Here is a 22,315-nt window from a genome sequence, read left to right as displayed (position 1 = left end):
ATGGTTTGTATTTGTATTTGTATTTTTCTAATACAAAACAAGACGTGGTTCGGACTTCGAAGTCTTTAGTGTAAAACGGCACAATGTCTTTTTGTTTGGTAGGAGAATTGGTTTAGCAATAATAGCACATTAAACCCTAATTGTTTTCTTCTTTGGTAACCAAAACCCTATTTATCGAACACAATATATTCAATCCTTTTCTTCGCCGTTACGATATCTTCCCATCTCCTCCACTCTCATTCTTCACGCTTTTATCTTTGTCCAATATTTCACAGATCAGTTTTCTGATTATTCTTTTGAGTGTCAGTTTAAGTTTTCGTAGACCACGCACCGGCTACATGTTTAGTGTCAATAAAAGAACGCAAGCCTTCTCTGTCTTTCTTTTCTTTTTCTCCGTTCCTAAAGTTATCAGATATTTGAACAAGCAGAGATCATTAAAAGAGGAAGAAAAAAGATTGGAAGAGTTTCAACTACTTTTATCAAAATTAAAAGATGTTCATCTACCCCTTGACCTAATTGTGGAGATACTCAAAAAACTCCCGACAAAATCTTTGATGAGGTTCCGATGTGTCTCAAAGCCATGGTCATTCATTATAAGCAAACGTAGAGACTTCGTTGAGTCGATCATGGCTCGGTCTTTGAGACAGCCGCCTCATAAGCTTCCGGTCTTCATCTTCCACCAATGTGATCCTGGAACTTTCTTCACCGTGTCGTCTACATTCTCTCAAAGCACAAAACCCAAAGTATCAATAATGCCTGGACGAAACCACTATAATGCGTTCAGGTATCAATACGTTCGAGGCTTTATATGTTGTTCTTCATCAGTATATGATTTGGTTACCATATACAACCCTACCACGAGGCAATGTCTTCCTTTACCCAAGATCGAATCAATGGTACTCTCACCAAAGAGACACAAACACTGTTACTTTGGATACGACCATGTCATGAATGAATACAAAGTGTTGGCCATGGTTAATGACTCGCAAGAGTTGACGCAAACTTTTCATGTTTTCACATTGGGTAGAGATTGTCCTCAATGGAGAAAAATCCGAGGCAATATTGATTACGAACTCATTTCAGTCAGCCGGGCGGGGGTATGCATTGACGGAACTATTTACTACGTAGCAGTTAGAAGAAAAGATAATGAGAATTATGGTGAACTTTTCATGATGAGTTTCGACGTAAAGTCGGAAAGATTTTATCATGTCCGCACTCCTGAAACATTGTGGAGTCCCAAGTGTACTGAGCGAGGTCTTTTTAACCACCAAGGGAAGTTAGGATGCATAAGTAGCAACGAAAACAATATAAGTATGTGGATTATGGAGAATGCTGAGAAGCAAGAATGGTCCAACATTACTTTTGGCTTGCTTGAATACCCTGGAGGTGATTTCAGAACTTTCTCAGGTATCACTCCTGCTGGTGAGATATTTAGTATGTGTTATCCTTTTTATAATATGCCATTGTGTGTTCATTATTATAACGTGAAGCAAAAAAGCTATAGAAGAGTTGAAATCGAAAGTACTAGGCTAAAGACAAGAAAACAACCTAGAGATATTATTCGCGTATTTGCCATTCATGATTTTGTCGAGAATACAATGTGGTTGTAAGACTTATTTGTATTATTTTAAACCTTTTAATACAAATCGTTCCTTTATTTTTTATTTTTTCTTTGTTAAACAGCTAGGTTATAGTTATCTGATCAGGAAAAAGTTACTATGGAGTAAATCAAATATATATATTGTATACGTTGAATATGATTAAGTCATAAATGCAATGATGATGATTCATTATAGCGCCAGGTCTTTATGTAAAATATATAGTGTCTCTCTTAATGGTGTTAATTTGAGTATTTCCTCGTAAATATTGATGAAAATGGTGAGACTTGGATAGTCTGTCTGTGTAGTATATATTTGAAATAACGACCCAATTAAGAACTAAAAAGATATTTCAATATCTACTACCAAACACCTAATGTCTTATTTGATTTTTATGTCTATAGTGTTCTATTAAATGGTAAAAAGATTGACACCTAAACTTGATTTTTCCGAGGACTGAGATTTCATTAATTACTTTGCTGATGTTCAATTTGGGCCATATTTAAACTATCAACTATCAAGTGGAAAAATTGTTGATGTTGGGGATGCGTCAATCTTTATATCTTTAAAGTATCTTTATCTATACCAAGTTACCAACACATGGCTAGTCTTGTATTTTCTGATACAAACGAGAAGTTGTTAAGAATTGTAAAACGGCACGATGTCTTTTTTTTTGGTCGGAAACTGTTGAGATTACTTGTGGTTTTGGGAATATTTCTCTAATTGTTTCAAATTTATGTAGAGTATTTAAGAAATTATTTCCTTCTTCCAAAGGGATTAGGAGGAGTTTTCTATGGTGTTAGACCGAGGGAGTTCTCTTGGAAGTTCTTTTACTCTGTTCTTGTTATATATGTAATCGTTAATTATTTCGGTTTTTAACAAAGAGACTCCTGAGATTACTTGTGGTTTTGGGATTCTTTAATTTTCCCTAAGAGTAACTTACTTTTTCTTTCTTTTAAGAACAAAACCCTAAAGTCCTAAACTCGGCCGTCACGATATCTACATCTTTCACAATTCTTGTGAGTTTCCAGTTATGTTTCCTAGATTACCGTCACGTTTTATTTGTTTACAAAAGAAGGAGAAAAACAGAGGTCATGAGAAAAGGAAATGAAGAGAAGAATTACCGTGAAGAAGAATATTTGCAACTCCCTCTGGATCTCATTGTGGAGATACTAAAGAAACTCCCGTTAAAGTCACTTGTGAGGTTCCGATGCGTCTCAAAGCAATTTTCAACGATTATCTGCAGCCTAAGAGACTTCATCGAGTCGGTGGTTACTCGACATTTAGCTCAGCCGGGGCAGCAGCTTCCCCTGTTGGCGGTCTTCCACCATTGTGTGCCTGAAACTTTCTTCACTGTCTCGTCTAGTTTCTCCCAAAGCCTCAAACCCGCAGTATCAGTCTATGGACACGACAAGTATTTGTTTGTATATCGATACATCAGAGGCTTGATCTCTTGTTCTTCGATTTTTCTAAATTGGTTCAGATATACAACCCTACCACGAAACGATCCGTTGGTTTACCTGAGATCGGACCCCCAGTAACAGGGTTCCGGAAATGTAACTGTCTTTTTGGATACGATCCTGTCATGGATCAATACAAAGTGTTGTCCATGGTTTTTGATTTCCGAGAGCTTACGCAAACTTTTCATGTTTTCACATTGGGACAGAGTCAATCTTGGAGGAGAATCCAAGGCATTAATGATGGGAAACTTTTTCCAAGCGCCGTGGGGATTTGCATCGATGGGACTTTCGAGTTCTTGCGATTCAAGCGTGACCAAGATTGTCTGTTTTGCGATAACGAAACTCAACATATTATAATTTAGGATTCATGGATCATATTCACGTTCATACAAAGTCAGTTTTTTTTTAAAATGGTAATGGACGATATAAGAGAATCTGAGGGAGAGAACTGTGGATTTATACAACAAAAAGATAAAATATAAAGTTGCATGGAGTATATATACACATGTTCCAGAGGTGAAGATGTTTGGTAGGTCACCAGTAAAAGATGTATCATTTCAAGAACGAAATTATCAATACATTTGCTAACCATATAGGCATATACCTTTGTCGTAAAATTTTGCATAGGACAAGAAAAATGTGTGACTCAAAACCATATTCTCATTACCAAATTGGTGTACTACTACTATATTAACTTAAGTTCCTTATTTAATTTATTTCCTATATATATATTAACTTAAGTTCCTTATTTAATTTATTAACTTAAGTTCCTTATGTACTACTACTACTCTTATGTTTGAATAAGTGGTTTGACAAAAACGAAATACTTTATTTCCACCTTCTTTTTTTGCTATTTTGAAAAAGGGTACCACAACTTGATAACACCAAACAGGAAAATGTTCAATAAAACAATAGATTAATCTGCAACCATACGCCCAATGTCTTATTTCTTCCTGATTCTACTTTTCTTTTGATACTTTCTTTCTGATTCTTAATCTAGTCCTAGTTCTGTTAGTTATAACATGGTGAATTATTTAATTAAAAATTTGTATAGAGAAAGGAAATTTTACAATTAGTAAAATTTGAAATAAATGGCTTATAAGTAAGAATTATTTATTTATAAATAAAAAGTTACCACAACTTGATAGTACCAACTCACGCTATTTTACTCATAATAAAGAAAAGAAACGACGATAATAAATCACTAGACAACGTGCGGTCTTTATCGTAGAGGTGAAGTTTTGGTGATTGGGAGACTCAGTTCCAGCCAGAGTTTGAGCATATCTCTGATGTCTAAATGATGTTCATGTCGAAGCCTACACATTCGCATACCCAGAAACTTAGACAAATACGTTCAAACAAAAAAATAGTACATTAAACAAAGTTAATTAGTAAAATGATTGATGTTTATATACCATGAGTATATTAAGAAAAAGACGTCTCCAAAACCAGCCTCTCTAAGGGACTCAACAACTTCTTCTTCACGGGTGTAAGGAAGTAGACGATTCTCTACGACAAAAACAACCATAAAGACTAAAGACTTAGCATTACCTTGTGACCATTATCTAAAGAGGAAAATAAAGATTACCTGCTCCACGTGTAAAAAAGATTTTCTGTGATGCAGCACGAGCTACAGCCCCAACTGTATATTCTATGCTGCTTGTTATGCTCCTGGCGAGGTTTGAGTAATTAATAAATTTAAATATTTCTTAAAACTTAATAGAGATAAGTGAATGAGTAATAGAAGATAAATTATATACCCCGTAATAGAAAGCCACCCATTAATTCCAACAACAACTCGGGGATTTATAGGATAATGTCCAAGAGCACAATTTGTTGCAAATTGGAGAGCTACTACTGCACCCATGCCAAAGCCTCCTACTCCTTTTACGACTACATAAAAATAAAATGTTTAGTGATCATTAATTAGCTAGAGATCTGATGCATATCAACATGTTAGATGTGTAGAAAAAGAGCCTTATATTTATATTTTCAAAGATTTTCTAGAAAGCAAAAATACAAAATAAAAAAGTAAGGACAAAAATTATATCTATATGCTGATAACATTAACAACCCATTTTAAAAAACAAAAATTAAATAAGCCAAAAAATTAATAAGGCCAATTTACCATTTAGTGGTTCACGCAATAAAAGATCAGCAACAAATTTAGCTGCGGAATCTAATGCCTCTCGATCATCTTGTTTGATATTAGATCCGAAGTCGTACGCTGAATCAACAAAGAGCATAATGTTTACTAGAAAAACTGAGTACATATTATGTTATAAAAAAGAGGAAAAACTGAGTACGTATAAACCAACTTATCTCACATGTATTTGTGTAGACGATAGGTGGACAAATCCAGTTGACCTGTTTATATCTAAAATAATTATTCATGTTGTTAACAAATTTAAAAGTTATTAGTGGGGTTTTAAACTTACATTTTTAAGTTTTAAACTTTTCACAAACTGCACTGAACTGCAAACAAATTAATAAACACAGTGAGTAAGAAAATCAATACAAATTCAAATAAGAGTTAAGAAGCGAAAGATCATGAAGCTCTTATGCTTAGTTTACAAAACAGAATATTCCGTTCATGTTAGACGAAAAAAGTTTCTTTAATTTCATAATTAACTTAGATTAGAAGAATGAAAGATATGTAACAATACAAAACAAGTCATGTGATATAAACATTACTCAGTGAAATGCTCATCCTTATCATGCAGCCATACTATACTGGCCCTTTGATCTCCTTGAGGTTCCACAAAATGACTGCATTTTAAGTCAAGTACATTTGCTCCATTTCTACTACCTGCAAATATTTTACCATTAGAAAAGTCATTAACCAAACAAACTTTTTGAGAGTAGTAGCCCACAAACTTAATAAGAACTACAAAAAAATAAGAAAAAATAAGCAACATGCACCAAACATTTCAGAATAACAAAAATATGAAAAATAAACAAAATCATGCTTTTGTTGAAAATAACTTTTGGAGACTACAAAAAAAAGGATCGGAGAGTTCATTTACTTCATATGAAAATTTCAGAGTTGCACACTATATTGACGGGAAATGGAAGAGAATGAAAAGGAGAGAAATGTGAAAATATACACCAAAGAGTGATGTGAATATCTACGAAGATATAACCTCACAATAACAACAAGAAAAGAAGAAGAAGAATGAACTAACATAACATGAATAATCAAGAAGGAAACAAGACATACTAGAAGCCGCCATGTTTTGATGAGAAAAAACTTGACTAGTTCTTTTATTTTTATTTTTTTACTTAGCAGATTTTTCTATATCTGTTTTTTGTTAAAGGATTTTCTTTTCTATATTTTTGAGAGGAGTTTCGGAAGCCAGTGATGGTGGAAATATGTGAGGAACGATGTGTATTTATACACCCAAAAAGCACAAACCTGATGGGAGAGAGAATATTCCATTTCTTTTTTTCTATCTCACTAAATCAAAATGTCAAATATATTGGTTGGTCACTAATTAATGAAGGAAACATAATCAGATGTTTCATTATCAATTTTTGGAACCACACCTAGGGACTAATTTTTTCTTCTTTCTAGTTCTATGAAAAGATATAAAAGGAAATTGAACTTATGATATCATCGAAATCATAAGTAATAAGTATCATCGAAATTGAACCTATGACATTGATATCTTCTGTGTACTTTAGCTGGAACCAATTATGTATTTCATATTATTTGTCTTAGTCTTACTTTGATTAATTGGTATACAGCTATATACATATTTGGAAAATTTACGATATCTATAAATCTCATAATTAGTAGAGGTTTTAGAATTTTACACGTAGACTAATGTTAAATCTTAAAAACCAATACCATAATTCATTTTATAAATACTACACTCTACAGGGCATGCATCTATGAATTTTTTTACTAAATAGTTTTACTTTAGTTGGTACACATTTTGGCAAGATATTTGATATGGGATGAGTCGTTTCAAATGACGAATTCAGTCATTAGTGGTCCAAACTTAAAGCAAAAGTATAACTAATTAAGGTATTTAGGAGCTGTAAAATAAAATAAAATAAAATTAGGTATTTAGAAAATCTTAGTCGCTTCAAATTTCTAATTGGGGCATAAGTGTGGTCCAAACTTAAAGAATACGTACACATAAATGCAAATTACTAACAAGTAACAACTATGAATCCCATAACTAGTATAGAGTTAAATTAAGGAAACCACACAGGAAAATAATCTTGACTATGAGTACAACAACTTCAAATATTTATAGGAAATAAGTAATTCCAGATGACTAAGTGAGTCACGAGTGCGTTCCAAACAAAAAGAATTTTCAATCCCAACACGTAAACTTTAATATTACATTCTCATTGTGGAGCACGTAAACTTTAATATTTCAATTTTTTTTTTAAGTCACACAAACTATACCTTCAAATCTCTAGACGTGAGATGTCGAAGCTATCTTAAAACCTGATTATCAATTTTGGTGGTTTCTAAAAAATATATATAATAAAATTCGGGTTTGTTAGAATAAAACAAAAGAACGTCATATAGAGTTATTTTCCTTCCAAATCTTATAGACAGAAGCTTGGAGGAATAACTTGCAAATATGATGTTGAATATGGTGTTTCTAGAAGCTACCCAAGCAACAACATGCACAAGGCTAGAAGGTGGAGAGTGATATATCAGAAGGTCAAGATGTTCGTTGGTCACATTATCAATTTGGTGTTCTAATTAACAACATCTTTGGGTTACTAAATTACTCATTACGTTTGAAAAAAATAATACTTCAATTATTACCATCTCTTTCTTCTTGTTGCTATTTCGAAAAAGGTTACCAGTTAATAATCGCCAACCGAAAAAACTGAAGAATTAGGAAGGAAAACAATAAAATTAATTGAAAGAAACAGAAAAAATTAATCTGCAACCATATACCTAATGTCTTATCTGTTTCTAATGCAACTTGATAAATGATAATGGCTAGTTCGAGTTTATATTAATTAACATATGGTGAATGATTGAAGTAGTTTGTATAGAGAAAGGAAATTGACACTTTCAAAAACTAAATTGTATGGATGTATATCTATCATCTAATCACATACTTTCATTACCAAATACGTATAGGTTTATCAATTTACGTTATATCTTGGCTTAATTCAAATATATATTACTCATGTATACTTATAAGAAGATTGCAACATAGTTAATTAATAATTATTTAATTGTTAAAAAAGGTTGCGACAACTTGATAGCACCAACGGGGAAAAAACAAACTACCGTAAAGTCTGAAAAAACCAATAACTTAGTCATAAGTCATAACATGAGTCACGCTAATTTATTCAGGACAAATTAAACAAACGACGATAGTAAACTACTAGTCACTAGCTAGATAGATGAAAGTCTTTATGGTAGACATTCTTTTGCAAGCACAACATCGAGCGGGAGCTTCTCTTCTAACCAGCTTTTGACCATTACGTTGCGATTGATCTCATGAGCGATCGGTCCAAACCTATGTCACATATTCATAACCCAATAAACTTATTAGACAAAAAAATGTCAAACCAAAAATGCTATATAGAGCTAGCAGGGCTAAAAAGTAAAATATTTGATGTTTCTATACCTTGCAAATGGTAAGAACCTGACGTCTCTAAATCCAGCCTCTCTAAGTATAAAAGCAGCTTCTTCTCCACAGCCACATAGGTGAGGAACATGATCTCCTGCGAAACATATTATCATATATAAAGATTTAATTAGCATTCCCTCTGTCTAAAGAGGAAAATAGATACATGAATTACTTTGTCCATGTGTAAGTAAGATTGACTGCGATGCAGCACGAGGTGGAGCCTCATATGAAGCAAATTCTATACTTCGTTTTAGGCTCCTGCAATGTTGAGTAATTAGTCTTTCATCATTCAATGGGATGTGAAACGTAACCTTACTTAGTTTAAAGAAATTATTTGAGTATACTTCGCCTTAGAAAGCCACCCGCTGATTCCAACAACAACTCGGGGATTTATAGTATAATGGTTAAGAGCACAACTTGTTGCAAAGTGGAGAGCTACTGCTGCACCCATGCCAAAACCTCCCACTCCTTTTATGACTATATATATAAAAAAGTTTTAGTGAGCACTTATAAATATATATAAAAGAGCACTTTTTTAATTTTTGTTATATTCTCTAATAATTATGCATAGGTCGATATTAGGTCATTCTGCATTACCATTTTCTGGTTCATCCGAGAAAAGGTTAGCAACACGTTCAGCTGTCAGATATAATGCATGGTTGATATTATATTCGGGTTTGTTCCCTGATTCATCAAAGAGGACGGTACCACCATTTTAGCTGTTTACATATTCTAATTATATATAATCAAATAATGTTTACAAGAAAACTGATTATAAGCCAATTTATCTCACTCGAAGTTGGGAGCACGAGAGATGGACATATCCATTTGATCTGTAGTAAAATAAATATTCATGTTAACAAAACTAATAGCTATTAGCTAGTGGATTTTAACATAAAATGTTCAAGGATGCTTACATTATTAAGATTCAAAATTTTCACAAACTGAACTGAACTGCAAAAATTATATAAACATAATAAGAGAAAACAACGAAAATACAAATCAAAAGTAAGAGTTAAGAAGCGAAGATAAAGTTTCTATGATTAAAGTACCTAACAAAAAATAATATTCCGTTCATGTGAGATGAATTTTTTTTCTTTTGGATTAGAAGAAATGTAAGATATGTAATAATACAAAACAAATCATGTGATATAAACGTTACTCAGAGAAATGCTCATCCTTATCATGCAGCCATACTATAGTGACTCTATGCTCTCCTTTAGGTTGCACAACAAAATCTGCTCTGTTGCTACTACCTGCAAAGATTTTACCATAAAACAACGTCATTAACCAAGCAAAATTGTCTGAGAGTAGTAGCCCACAACTGAATAAAAACTACATAAAAGAGAAGAAAAATATCATCGGAGATTTTTAATATTCATTCGAAAATTAATATCAGAGTTGCACAATATATTAATGGGATATGGAAGAGAAAGAAAAGGAGATCAATGTGCAAAAACACAACAAAGAGTGATGTGAATATATAAACAAAATTTACATCACAAATTCACAATAACAACGAGAAAAGAAGAAGAAGCAGCAAACTAACATAACATGGAAAATCAAGAAGGAAACAAGACATACTAGAAGCCGCCATGTTTTGATGAGAAGAACGTGACTACTCTTTTTTCTATACTCAGCAGTTTGTTGTTCTAAATTTTAAGAGAAGTTTTGTAAAACCAGTGATGGTGAAAATATGTGACGAATAATGTGTATTTATACACCCAAAAAAGCACACACATGATGTGAGAGAGAGAATATTCCATTTATTTTTCCATTTCACTAAATCAAAATGTCAAAACTATTGGTTGGTCACTAATTAATGAAGGAAACCTGATTTATTAGATGTTTCATTATCATTATGTGCAACCACACCTAGGTTTTAATATTTTCTTTCTAATTCTATATGAAATGATAACAAGGAAATTGAACTTATGATATCTACAGTATACTGTATACTACAGCTGATTACCAATAATATATTTCATATTATTTGTTTTAGTTTTCATATAATTAATTGCTAAACAACTATACATATTTGGAGATTTAATTACGTATAAATCTCATAACTAGTAGAGATTTTCGTATTTTACACGTTGACTATCAATGATGGATCTTAAGAACCAATATACTTCATTTTCTAAAATACTATTTCGTAAGGAATGCACCTACACATGTATATATGAATTTTTACTAAATAGTTTTACTTTAGTCGGTATACAGATTTTGGCAAAACTATAATAGTTATGTAACCCGCAAATATTATAGATTTAAATTGAGGAAACAAAAACGGATTAAAAAACTATATGAGTCGTTTCAAATGACTAAGTGAGTCATAGGAAACTTATTAGTCGCTTCAAATTTCTAATCTGTGTAATCAAAGAATACATACACATAAAAGCAACTTACTAACAACTATGAATCCCATAACTAGTATAGAGTTAAATTAAGGAAACGACGAAGAAAAAGAATCTTGACTATGAGTACAACGTAACAACTTCAAATATTTATAGGAAAGAATAAAGTAATTTCAGATGACTAAGTGAGTCACGAGTGCTTTACGAACAAAAAGAAAGTTACATCCACATTGTGGAACACGTAAACTTTAATATTTCATTTTTTTTCAAGTCGTCCCACAACTATACCTTCAAATCTCTAGACGTGAGATATCAAAGCTACCTTAAAACCTGATTATGAATTTGGTTATAGTACTTGGTATTCTTCCTTTTCACATTTTGGTGGTTTCTAAGAAAAATAAATTTCGGTTTGTTATAGAACAAAAATAGAAGGTCATGTAGAGTTATTTTCATATATTCATATCTACTATTGACAGAAAAGCTTGAGGAATAACTTGCGAATATAATGTTGAGTTTGGTGTTTCTCGAAGCTGAACAAACCCAAGCAACAATATGCACAAGGCTAGAGACTGGAGAGTATTATTTCAAAAGGTCAAAATGTTTGTTGGTCTCATTATCAAATTGGTGTAATAATTAACGTTCCATCTTTGGGTTCCTAAGTTACTCATATGTTTGAAAAACTGGCTTGACAAAACCGAAATACTTATTTTTTTCTTTTTGCTATCTTGAAAAGGGGTTACCATGTACAACTTGATAACACCGACAAGAAAAGTGAAGAATCAACAAGATAAAACAATAAAAATGAATTGCAAGAAAAATAGATTAATTAATAACCATATACCTAATAGATTATAAATCCCTTCTAATCTGTAATAGAGATCAGAGAAAAATTGCTGTGTAATTAAATTAAGTAAAATATCACAGAGAAAAACAAATGTCATCATAACGTGCGTACATTTGATGTGGTATACATTTCATTTTACTTGTTAACTTCCGCTTAGTGTTTTGGTTCAACAAGCAATTTAGTTTCACTTGCATAGTCTTTTGATATTATTAGTTAAATTGATCAAAATGGCAAATAGATGAGTTCTATGTTCAAAATAAAAATATGATCATATGAATCCGTGAGCTAGTCCCAAAAACAGATATGGACCAACCACATTTAACATGTTATATTTCTACTGTGACTAAAGTCAGTTTTAATTCTATGACATAACTACGTAACACATTGATACTATATATCCGCTCATTCACTCTACAATGACTCTCATCTCAATCGAGTCAATCGCCACAATTTGTTTGCCAACTAATTACAAACTCACTAGATATATAACATTCGAAGTCAAAAGATAAAAAAAAATGTCGCTTATATGATCTTACGCATTTGACAAGAATGTCGCTATATATCTTGTATACATATCTAGCTTCATGGGCACGTTTCTATGTCCTTCACTCCCCACTTGTCTTTAGTTGATAAGAAATTAATGTTATACAACATCAAATGAATTGAAAGAAAGCAAGTAGTATATTTTTTCGGAAACTTGAAATTAATTTACTCTATCCTTTTTGAAATGTAAGGATGTTTCAACTAAAAGCACAAAAATTATAAAGTATAATTTTTTTTTTCCAAAAACATCATTACTATTTAATTAAGATTCAACCAATTATATATAAAAAATATTGCATAATAAAATTGTTGCAAAGTACTCCTTATGTCAGTTAATTTGTTGCAACAATATGCAAACTTTAAAATTATTTGATACTCCAACAATTTGCAATCAACCAATTATTTTAAAATCAAATAATTTTAAAATTTTGCATAGAAACTAACCAAAAAAAAAAGGTAACAGCTGGAAGGTTGAGATTGGTTACAAAGACGAATTATTTATTATATTAAGCCCCAAAGCTACTTGATTTGTCGAACAACCTCTGGTCTCTCTGATCATTTCAAGTCTGAATTTTGTTCATCCCCAACATGAATACCATTATATATCCAAGTCTCTTAAGCAAAACCCGAAGATTCAGACAAATCCTGGGTTTTCTTTTGTTTATCTATTCCTGAAAATTCACAACTAAATCGAAACAGTGTAGTGTAGTGTACTACAGATGTTGCACACAAGGTGTTCGACGAAATTCCCCAATACTAAAAATTGTTTTTTCTTTTTCTTTAAACCAAAGCCTTATGTCACGTGACACTCACGTTATAAAAGCCAGATTTTTCTTCGATACAATTATGTTATTTTCTCGTTGCTCTTTTTTCCCGCTTCACAATTTCTCTCTGAAGCAAGAAAAGCCCTCGAGAGACACAAGAAAGCTTAAAGAATCTTGAGAATCGTCTTCAATGGAGTCTTCTTCTTCTATCAAGGAGGGGAAACTCTACAAAGATGCTAAAGATCACATCGCTAAAGGAAACTACATCAACGCATTGAAGATACTTGAAGATTTGATTCGAATCCATAGAGAAGATCAAAACGCATGGCTTATTCGTATCAAACAAGGTCAAGTATTCTTAAAACTATCGCTAGAAACAGAGAATTCTGATATGGAATTCACATACTTGTTAGGTTCTGTGGGATGTTACTCGGAAGATGAGAGGTTATCATCATTTTGTGCAAAATCGCTTCACATGTTGGCCAACAAGCTTGGATCTTTGATGTACTACAAGAAGTGTTTGGTGAAAGCAAAACAAGCTTTATCTGTTACTTTCCCAGATATCACGGATTCTGTTGCTCGGCAAATACGAATGAATGAAAAAAAGAAGGAGATGTTGAGCGTAATCAAAGATGCAGAGTCTAAGATTGCTTCTCCGGAGACTCTAGTTGCTTCTACTATGAAACAAGTCTCTAAACCAAAAGTTTTGGAGTCAGAGAAAATTCCAGACACACGTGAGGGTGTGGTGAAAAGATTGAGGTCGTTTTGGGTGCGATTGGATGTGAAGGTCAAAAGAGACTTTATGAAAGTAAACATTGCAAAGCTTTTATCTTTTGTCGAGACAGTCCGTTACAGAGATGGGCGAGATGTTTTGGAGAAAATCCTTGCTTCTGCAAGGAAAGACATGATATGGACATTCTGGATGTGTTGTTCGAAGAGGTTCTCTAGTGCTGAGGAATGTAAGAATCATCTTGAAGAAGTACATGCTGCAGATTTTCAACCTGGTACAAAAAAGGATAAGTTCCAGAGAATAGGGAAGGACTGGGCTCGTAAGATATCAATTGGAAGTTGGGAACCAGTGGATGCAGCGGCTGCTGTTGAAATGATCAAGAATCAGCTCGCAGATGTGAAAGCGTTTGCATCTAAATGTAAGAATGGATGGTCCAAAGAATGGCCTTTAGCTGCAGATGAAGAGCGCGGTAAGTTACTCAAGGAAATCAAATTGCTCCTTGTGTCGCTTTGTGACCATAAAACGTTATCATGCAGTGTTCGAGACTGGGTGATGCATTTTCCGGTTAAGCATCTTGAAAAACTTGAAGTCTCTGCACAGAGTCTTGTCTATTCTCGACTAGTGGAAACACCTCAGAGTATCTGTTTTTTGGAATGTCCTGAACTCAATCAGATTCTAGACTTTCTAAAGAAAATAAAGTGTAAAAGGAATGATGGTGCAGAGCTGGTTCGCAGAGCAGTGGACAGTTTCTTGGATCGTACTCGGGTTAAAGAAAAGATCGACTTTGACCCTCAGTTTTCATATCTGCTTCTGGATAGAAGACTGCTGAAAAGCAATAACGCTCCATGTGATGATGAAGGGACAATCAATGTTTTTGATCCCATTGCCCACTACGCCAAGGCACATGCTCAGGGGGATGATATCATACCTTGGTTATATGACTACAATTCAGTAGATAAGATCTTTCCCAAACCTATCAGGGAATACAATCTTGATATATGGCTAGCTGTTCTCAGAGCTGTTCAGTTCACATGTAGGAATATGGAAACCAAATATACAAATCAAAAGTTGTTCTTAGGTTATAGCGCAACTCTTACTATAATCGAGAACATATGTATGAGTGAAGATGAAAGGAGAAGGAATCTTCAGGAAGATCAGTGGATCAGATATGCATCTATTCTGTGCGATAGGTGTGAGGAGATAGTCCCTGAAATTTCCCTCGCTAGAAAAATATTTGTGTGTGCAGTACGAGATGTTTTCGAAGGAGCATTGCTTCCAACATTTGATGTCCCTGATTTAGATGACTGCTTGAATCTTATACGTGAGCAGAAAACACGTAGTGACGATAAAGTGCTGGAGTCCATAGGCCTTCTGAAATTAGCGGTCACCTACAAGGTTCTTTCATGACTGTAACTTTCATTATTAACAACAGAGTAACATATTCATCCCATCTTAATAAATTATCGACATGACTTGCAGGTTCTTCTAATCGAATCAAAGATTTTGCTGATTGATAATTCAAGGATTAGTTTGCTAAACAACCTCGCCAGGCTTTCTGTATTTGACAACCGCACTTATATTCTTCAACTGATGAAACCTTTCTTGCTGGTTGGTCTGTCTGACTTGGCCTTTATATTGTTTTTTATATGGTTTCATATCTCTTCTCATCTAGAGTGCAATAATGAATATGGAACGCAAAGCCAAGGCAGATGCAGTAGCAGCAGATCTTGCACTCGAGGAGGAGAAGAAGCCACAGTCAAAGAAGAAGAATGATAAAATAAACAAGGTCTTTCAACTAGTAATATTCTGTGAACAAGTCAATGACGCTTTCCTATCTTATTGCGATAACATATCTTCCATTTTGACTTCGTTTCCTTACTTTTAGGATTCCACTTCTCTGCTTTTTGTATACCTGTAATGTCCACATTGTATTAATGAGTGGTCTTCATGGTGCAGCACAGAGCTTCAACGAGCAAGTCTAGTCCCTTTGATCAGACTGTTGAACAGTAAGTACCTTAAAAGTCATTTTCTTATGTTATTTAATTGTTTTCGGGTTTTCTCTGAGTTTTTACATGTACAGTAAACCTCCTGTCAACCTTGAACTAAAAACGGTGGAAGAAGATTCTATGGAACCAGAAAATGCTCTTGCAAGTGAGAATGGTCCATTGGAAAGTTCATCCAAAACTCAAAATCAAGAGGAAGCTACTAAAGATGGCCCTGCAGGTTGTTTAAAAGCTTCTCAATTGACAAATAATTTGAATCGTCTTGTTTTGAGATGCATTATTCTTATATCTTTCATTCGCCATTTTCAAGAGATGCTAGACATGCCTAAAGAAGATTCACTGTCGGCACATTCAGAGTCAGCAATTGGAGGAGCTGCAGCCAGATACAATTCAGCTCTTGACATGACGCTGAAGGTAAAGCAGTTTCCAACCAAAGGAAGATTGAATACCTAAACTCTCATTTACTGATTCAACTCATTCCACATCTCTTCATTTCCTTATTCCTTTTGATAGTTTCACAAAAACATGTGGTATTGCAGGCTCTCTTGAACATTAAAGTTCTCAAAGAAGATCTGAAGAACAATACACAACGATTTCAACAAGTTCCTTCTGCACTGCAACATTTTTTTAATGCTTTTGTGTCAGAGAGCATAAAAACTGAGGGAGTCTACAGTTGCATCTTGAGCGACTTACTTAGTTCCCTAGAAGAAGTTATTTCCAAGGTTCGTCATTTGTGTGGAGAAGATATGCATCTAAGCATTGTATTATAAATTGTTTTTGTCAATAAGCTTAAATGTTATTCTTAAGGTTTTTAAATATTTTACTCTTTGCAGTCGAGTGATGCTGCTAAGGTAGTTGTAGCCATCCTTGAGTTTTGGTTTTGCTGGAAAAATCCAGAAGGAGAAAGCTTGGTAACTCGCCTTTTTACGTTGGCGGAAAATGAAAGAATGAGTTGCAGAAAATGCAGATGGATTACAAATTATCCAGAGAAAAGTTCTTATACCATTGTTATGCCTGCAGATTCAATCAGACAACTTAAGGTATGTTTCATTGATTTCTCTCTTTATTGTTCCTTCAGAAACTGGTACCTCCTCTTATAAAGTTGTCTTATGCTTAAATATATACAGTGTGCTTTTGAGAGTATGAAGTTTGTGGACATACTAAAAGTGATCCGCATGGAATATCAAAAGTCATGCGACATTAAAACAGGAGGTTGTGGAGAGTCAAACTTTGTTCATCACTTTATAAGTAGATGCCCGCCTGTCTTCACAATTGGTAAGTTTTGACCACCATGATTGTGTTCTTATGTACACATTTCACTTATAATGCTTATAATAAAACTTTGTTTGTGTTTTGTCGGTTTGCAACATTAGTCTTGGAATGGGAGAAGAGTGAAACTGAGAAAGAAATATCTGAAACAACAAAGGCTTTAGACTTGGAGTTAGATATCAGCAGGCTATACGTAGGCTTAGAACCAAACACTAACTACCGGCTGGTGTCAATGGTAAAATCTTAATCAGGATCCCAAATTTTTGTCCTATTGTTCTTCTGTATCTCTCTGTTACAGTCTCAACGTATGTGATGCAGGTTGGTTGTGGTGAAGAAGAAGAACACATTTGTTTAGCTTATGAAAACAACCGGTGGGTCAATCTGGGACGAGAGTCTTTAGCAGGAGAGGTAAGAAGAAACAGTTTCCCTTTGTCTTGCTTGAGTTGAACTGTGAATTAGGATATGCCAGACATTATTGACACATATGTGGTGATGCTATAGGATGTCAGTCACTGGAAGAGTGCGGTCATTTTCTTTGGAGATTTTAAGGTCAATCTCAGAGAAGAGTCTTTATCAGGAGAGGTAAGACGAAACAGTTTCCCTTTGTCTTCCTTGAGTTGAATTGTGAAATTAGATAGGCTAGACATTATTGACACATATGTGGTGATGCTATAGGATGATGGCAACTGGAAGAGTGTGGTCAGTTTCTTTGGAGAAAGGAAGATTCGACCAGAGATTCTATTTTATGAAGCTGTCGGATCGATGGCCTAACAAGTGTATCAATATAGAGGATCCCGGCATTGATGTAAATAAAACAGTGACATGCTCCAATTCAAAAGATGTTGTGCTCTCTATTCTATAATATTTTGTCTTGGAAACTACATTTGTTCATATACAGAGAGTCCTTATCATATATACATGACTAATTAGTGAGTCACGAGTACGTTCCAAACAAAAAGAATTTTCCATCTCATTGTGGAACACGTAAACTTTAATATTTCCATTTTTTTCAAGTCAAATATATAGACGTGAGATGTCGAAGCTACCTTAAAAACCCAATTATCAATTCCTTTGCATATTTGGTGGTTTCTAAAAAAAAAGAAGGTCATAACTTGCAAATATGATGTCGAGTTTGGTGTTTGTAGAAGCTGAACGAACCCAAACAATAATATGCACATGGCTAGAAGGTGGAGACTGGAGCATAATATATCAATAGCTAAGGTCAAAATATTCGTTGCTCTCATTATCAATTTGCTCTCATCTTTGGCTTCTTAAATTTTTTTTTTTTTTTTTGTGTCGAAGTCCTTCCTAAATTACTCTTATGTTTGAAAAAACTAAATACTTTTTTCCTAAATACTGGAGCATAATATATATAATTTCTTATTTCTTTTTAATGAAACTTTATAATAGCTAGTTCGAGTTAGATGAATTAACATGGTAAATGATTGATAGTTTGTATAGAGAAAGGAAATTGAACACTTTAAAAAACTAAATTTTATATACGATATGTTTATATATCTGTCAGACTTATAAGAAGATTGTAACATAATTAATTCTAAATAATTATTTAATTATTAAAAAAACAATGTTGCGACAAATTGATAGCAACAACGGGAAAAACACAAAAGCATAAAGTCTGTAAAAAATAAAAACTTAGTCATAAGTCATAACATGAGTCACGCTAATTTATTCAGGACAAAGAAAACAAACGACGATATTTAGTAAACTACTAGTCACTAGATAGAGGAAAGTCTCTATGGTATAGTAACATCGAGCTGGAGCTTCTCTTCCAACCAGCTTTTGACCATTACGTTGCGATTGTTCTCATGAGCAGTCGGTCCAAACCTACATCACATGTTCATAACCCAATAACTTATTAGACAAAAAACAAAATTCAAACCAAAAATGGTATATACTATATAGAGCAGGGCTAAAATGTAAAATATTATTTGATGTTTATCTACCTTGCAAATGGTGTGAACTTGACGTCTCTAAATCCAGCCTCTCTAAGGGACAAAACAGCTTCTTCTCCACAGTCACAGGGGTGAGGAACAGAATCGCCTGCGACACATGTCATCATAAAGATTTAGCATTGTCTCTGATCATTATCTAAAGAGGAAAATAGTTACATTGAAAGAGAAGCCGGTTAGATTTACATATTCCATGCGTAATAAAGATTGACTGCGATGCAGCACGAGCTGGAGCCCCATGTGAAGCAGATTCTATACTGCGTTTTAGGCTCCTGCAATGTTTAATAATTAGTCTTTCATCATTCAATGAGATGTGAAACGTAAAATTAATTAGTTTTAAGAAATTATTTGAGTATACCCCGAATTAGAAAGCCACCCGCTGATTCCAACAACAACTCGGGGATTTATAGTATAATGGTTAAGAGCACAACTTGTTGCAAAGTGGAGAGCTACTGCTGCACCCATTCCTAAACCTCCCACTCCTTTTATGACTATATACAAAATAAAGTTTTAGTCATTGAGTAGCTGTAACTAGTCACAGATTAGATATATGTTAATTAAGCATATTCAAAAAGGGAAAAGCCCACTTAATATATGTATATAAAGATTGGTAAGACCATTTTTTTAATTTTTGTTAAAGTCCCAAATAATTATGGGTCGATATTAGGTCACTCTACATTACCATTTTTTTAATTTTTGTTAAAGTCCCAAATAATTATGGGTCGATATTAGGTCACTCTACATTACCATTTTTTTAATTTTTGTTAAAGTCCCAAATAATTTTGTGACATCAAATAATGTTTACAAGAAAACTGATGAGTATAAGCCATTTTATCTCACATGAATCGGGGAACACGAGAGAGGGACATATCCATTTGACCTGTATGTCAAAAAAATTATTCGTGATGTTAACAAAATTAATAGCTATTAGTGGGTTTTAATTAACATAAAATGTTCATGGATACTTACATTTTTAAGATTCAATTGTTCCACAAACTGAAGTGAACTGCAAAAAGAATATAAACATAATAAGAGAAACAACGAAATAAAATAAAAATTAAAAGTTAAGAAGCGAAGATAAAGTTTCTATAATTAATGTAAGAAAATATTTCGTTCATATGAGACGAATTTTTTTCTTTCATAATTAACTTGGATTAGATCAAATGAAAGATATGAAACAATACAAACAAGTCATGTGGTATAAATGTTACTCAGAGGAACGCTCATCCTTATCATGCAGCCATACTATAATGACTCTATGCTCTCCTTTAGGTTGCACAACAAAACCAGGTTCATCTGCTCTGTTGTTTCTACTATCTGCAAAGATTTTACCATAGAAAAACGTCATTAACCAAACAAAATTGTTTGAGAGTAGTAGCCCACAACTTTAATAAAAACTAAAAAAAATAGTTATTTTATTTATTGAAGATTTCTTTTATTCGTGCGAAAATTTCAGAGTTGCACATTATATTGATGGGAAATGGAAGAGAATGAAAAGGAGAGCAATGTGCAAATATACACCAAAGAGTGATGTTGAATATCTAAGAGAAAATATACATCACAAAAGCAACGAGAAAAGAAGACAATATACACCAACGAGAAAACAATAAACTAACATAACATGGAAAATCAAGAAGGAAACAAGACATACCAGAAGCCGCCATGTTTTTATGAGAAGAACTTGAAAATAGTCTTTTTTCTATACTCAGCCGATTTTTGTTCTATATTTTGAGAGGAGTTTTGGAAAAGCAGTGATGGTGAAAATATGTGACGAACAATGTGTATTTATACACCCAAAAAAGCAAACACATGATATATTTTTCTGTTTCACTAAATCAAAATGTCAAAAATATTGGTTGGTCACTCATTAATGAAGGAAACCTAATTAATTAGATGTTTCATTATCAATATGTGCAACCAGACCTAGGTTTTAATGTTTAATTTCTTTCTAATTCTATATGAAATGATAACAAGGAAATTGAACTTATGATATCTACAGTGTACTACAGCTGGAAAGTGGAAACCAATAATATATTTCATATTATTTGTTTTAGTTTTGTTTAATCAATTGATAAAACCAACTATACATATTTGGAAAATGTTAATATGTATGAATCTCTGAACTAGTAGAGATTTTCGTTTTTTACACGTTGACTATTAATGATGGATCTTAAAAAACAATAATATATATACTTCATTTTCTAAATTACTATTTCGTAGGGCATGCACCTACACACGTATATATGAATTTTTACTAAATCGTTTTATTTTAGTTGGTATACACATTTTGGCAAAACTGTAATAGTTATGTAACCCGCAAATATTATAGATATAAATTGAGGAAACAAAAAAGAATTAAAAAACTATGAGTCGTTTCAAATGACTAAGTGAGTCATAGGAAAACTTAGTCGCATCAAATTTCTAATTGGGGCATGAGTGTGATCAAAGAATACATACACATAAAAGCAAATTACTAACAACTATGAATCCCATAACTAGTATAGAATTAAATTAAGGAAACGACAAAGAAAAAGAATCTTGACTATGAGTACAACAACTTCAAATATTTATAGGTAAGAATAAGGAATTTCAGATGACTAAGTGAGTCACGGGTGCTTTCCAAACAAAAAGAAATTTCCATCCTCATTGTGGAACACGTAAACTTTAATATTTCCTTCTTTTTTGTTTTAAGTCCCACAACTACCTTAAACCTGAATATCAATTTGGTTAGCACTTGGTATTCTTCCGTCGCACGTTTTGGTGGTTTCTAAGAAAAGTATAATAAAATTCCGGTTTGTTATAGAACAAAAAAAGAAGGTCATATAGAGTTGATCTTTTCGTTTCAAATACCATTGACAGAAAAGCTTGGAGGAACAATTTGCGAATATAATGTTGAGTTTGGTGTTTCTCGAAGCTGAACAAACCCAAGCAACAATATGCACAAGGCTAGAAGGTGGAGAGTATTATTTCAAAAGGTCAAAATGTTCGTTGGTCTCATTATCAAATTAGTGTAGTAATTAACGTTCCATCTTTGGCTTCCTAGATTACTCTTATGTTTGAAAAAACTGACTTGACAAAAGCTAAATGCTTGTTTTCTTTTTCCTGTATTGAAAAGAGGTTACCATGTACAACTTGATAACACCAACAGAAAAAAAGTGAAGA

At 33.2% G+C, this 22,315-nt stretch overlaps 6 protein-coding genes across 9 annotated transcripts; 3 read left to right on the top strand and 3 right to left on the bottom strand.

Annotated features, from left to right (window-relative positions):
- Window positions 1–494: 494 nt before the first annotated feature.
- On the top strand, window positions 495–1,139 carry AT1G52495 (F-box/associated interaction domain protein; the record flags this gene model as incomplete). The annotated part of the gene is made up of 2 exons (NM_001333546.1): window positions 495–745; window positions 845–1,139. Coding segments are annotated over 2 exons (546 nt in total), but the record flags the coding sequence as incomplete, so codon positions are not given.
- Window positions 1,140–2,692: 1,553 nt separating this feature from the next.
- Window positions 2,693–3,420, top strand: AT1G52490 (F-box/associated interaction domain protein; the record flags this gene model as incomplete). Its single annotated transcript, NM_104127.5, has 2 exons — window positions 2,693–2,989; window positions 3,082–3,420. The coding sequence occupies 2 exons, from the start codon at window positions 2,693–2,695 to the stop codon at window positions 3,418–3,420; spliced, it is 636 nt and encodes a 211-aa protein (NP_175658.5).
- Window positions 3,421–4,094: 674 nt separating this feature from the next.
- On the bottom strand, window positions 4,095–6,425 carry AT1G52470 (alpha/beta-Hydrolases superfamily protein). 3 transcript variants are annotated; one of them, NM_001124002.1, is made up of 9 exons: window positions 6,279–6,425; window positions 5,753–5,867; window positions 5,497–5,533; window positions 5,386–5,425; window positions 5,187–5,285; window positions 4,819–4,951; window positions 4,647–4,729; window positions 4,474–4,565; window positions 4,095–4,374 (listed from the first exon to the last, which is right to left on the bottom strand). In NM_001124002.1, the coding sequence occupies exons 1-8, from the start codon at window positions 6,289–6,291 to the stop codon at window positions 4,540–4,542; spliced, it is 546 nt and encodes a 181-aa protein (NP_001117474.1). In that variant the 5' UTR covers window positions 6,292–6,425; the 3' UTR covers window positions 4,095–4,374; window positions 4,474–4,539. The 3 variants fall into 3 exon arrangements, with proteins under 3 accessions (NP_001117474.1, NP_175656.2, NP_001117475.1); NM_104125.3 differs by having other exon boundaries at window positions 4,474–4,567; window positions 6,279–6,421; NM_001124003.1 differs by having other exon boundaries at window positions 4,474–4,729; window positions 6,279–6,424.
- A 1,930-nt stretch (window positions 6,426–8,355) lies between these two features.
- Window positions 8,356–10,307, bottom strand: AT1G52460 (alpha/beta-Hydrolases superfamily protein). Its single transcript, NM_104124.3, has 9 exons — window positions 10,258–10,307; window positions 9,836–9,929; window positions 9,591–9,627; window positions 9,467–9,506; window positions 9,271–9,357; window positions 9,018–9,150; window positions 8,846–8,931; window positions 8,671–8,767; window positions 8,356–8,559 (listed from the first exon to the last, which is right to left on the bottom strand). Exons 1-9 carry the CDS (start codon window positions 10,268–10,270, stop codon window positions 8,454–8,456), a joined length of 693 nt encoding a protein of 230 aa, NP_175655.2. The 5' UTR covers window positions 10,271–10,307; the 3' UTR covers window positions 8,356–8,453.
- Window positions 10,308–13,280: 2,973 nt separating this feature from the next.
- Window positions 13,281–18,061, top strand: AT1G52450 (Ubiquitin carboxyl-terminal hydrolase-related protein; the record flags this gene model as incomplete). Of its 2 annotated transcripts, none has more annotated exons than NM_104123.2 (13): window positions 13,281–15,306; window positions 15,391–15,519; window positions 15,584–15,697; window positions 15,868–15,917; window positions 15,992–16,134; window positions 16,225–16,328; window positions 16,454–16,636; window positions 16,748–16,954; window positions 17,042–17,189; window positions 17,288–17,418; window positions 17,502–17,591; window positions 17,685–17,765; window positions 17,859–17,954. In NM_104123.2, the coding sequence occupies 13 exons, from the start codon at window positions 13,372–13,374 to the stop codon at window positions 17,952–17,954; spliced, it is 3,411 nt and encodes a 1,136-aa protein (NP_175654.1). The 2 variants fall into 2 exon arrangements, with proteins under 2 accessions (NP_175654.1, NP_001320847.1); NM_001333545.1 differs by having other exon boundaries at window positions 13,372–15,306; window positions 16,234–16,328; window positions 17,859–18,061.
- A 669-nt stretch (window positions 18,062–18,730) lies between these two features.
- Window positions 18,731–20,817, bottom strand: AT1G52440 (alpha/beta-Hydrolases superfamily protein; the record flags this gene model as incomplete). Its single annotated transcript, NM_104122.2, has 8 exons — window positions 18,731–19,028; window positions 19,148–19,244; window positions 19,340–19,425; window positions 19,512–19,644; window positions 19,994–20,033; window positions 20,123–20,159; window positions 20,365–20,470; window positions 20,805–20,817. The coding sequence occupies 8 exons, from the start codon at window positions 20,815–20,817 to the stop codon at window positions 18,938–18,940; spliced, it is 603 nt and encodes a 200-aa protein (NP_175653.2). The 3' UTR covers window positions 18,731–18,937.
- Window positions 20,818–22,315: the final 1,498 nt, after the last annotated feature.

This window comes from Arabidopsis thaliana, assembly GCF_000001735.4.
Source record: "Arabidopsis thaliana chromosome 1 sequence".
In the NCBI taxonomy this organism is placed as follows: domain Eukaryota; kingdom Viridiplantae; phylum Streptophyta; class Magnoliopsida; order Brassicales; family Brassicaceae; genus Arabidopsis; species Arabidopsis thaliana.
Note: the sequence above shows the minus strand (reverse complement) of the source record. Positions and strands in the feature narration are given on the sequence as shown.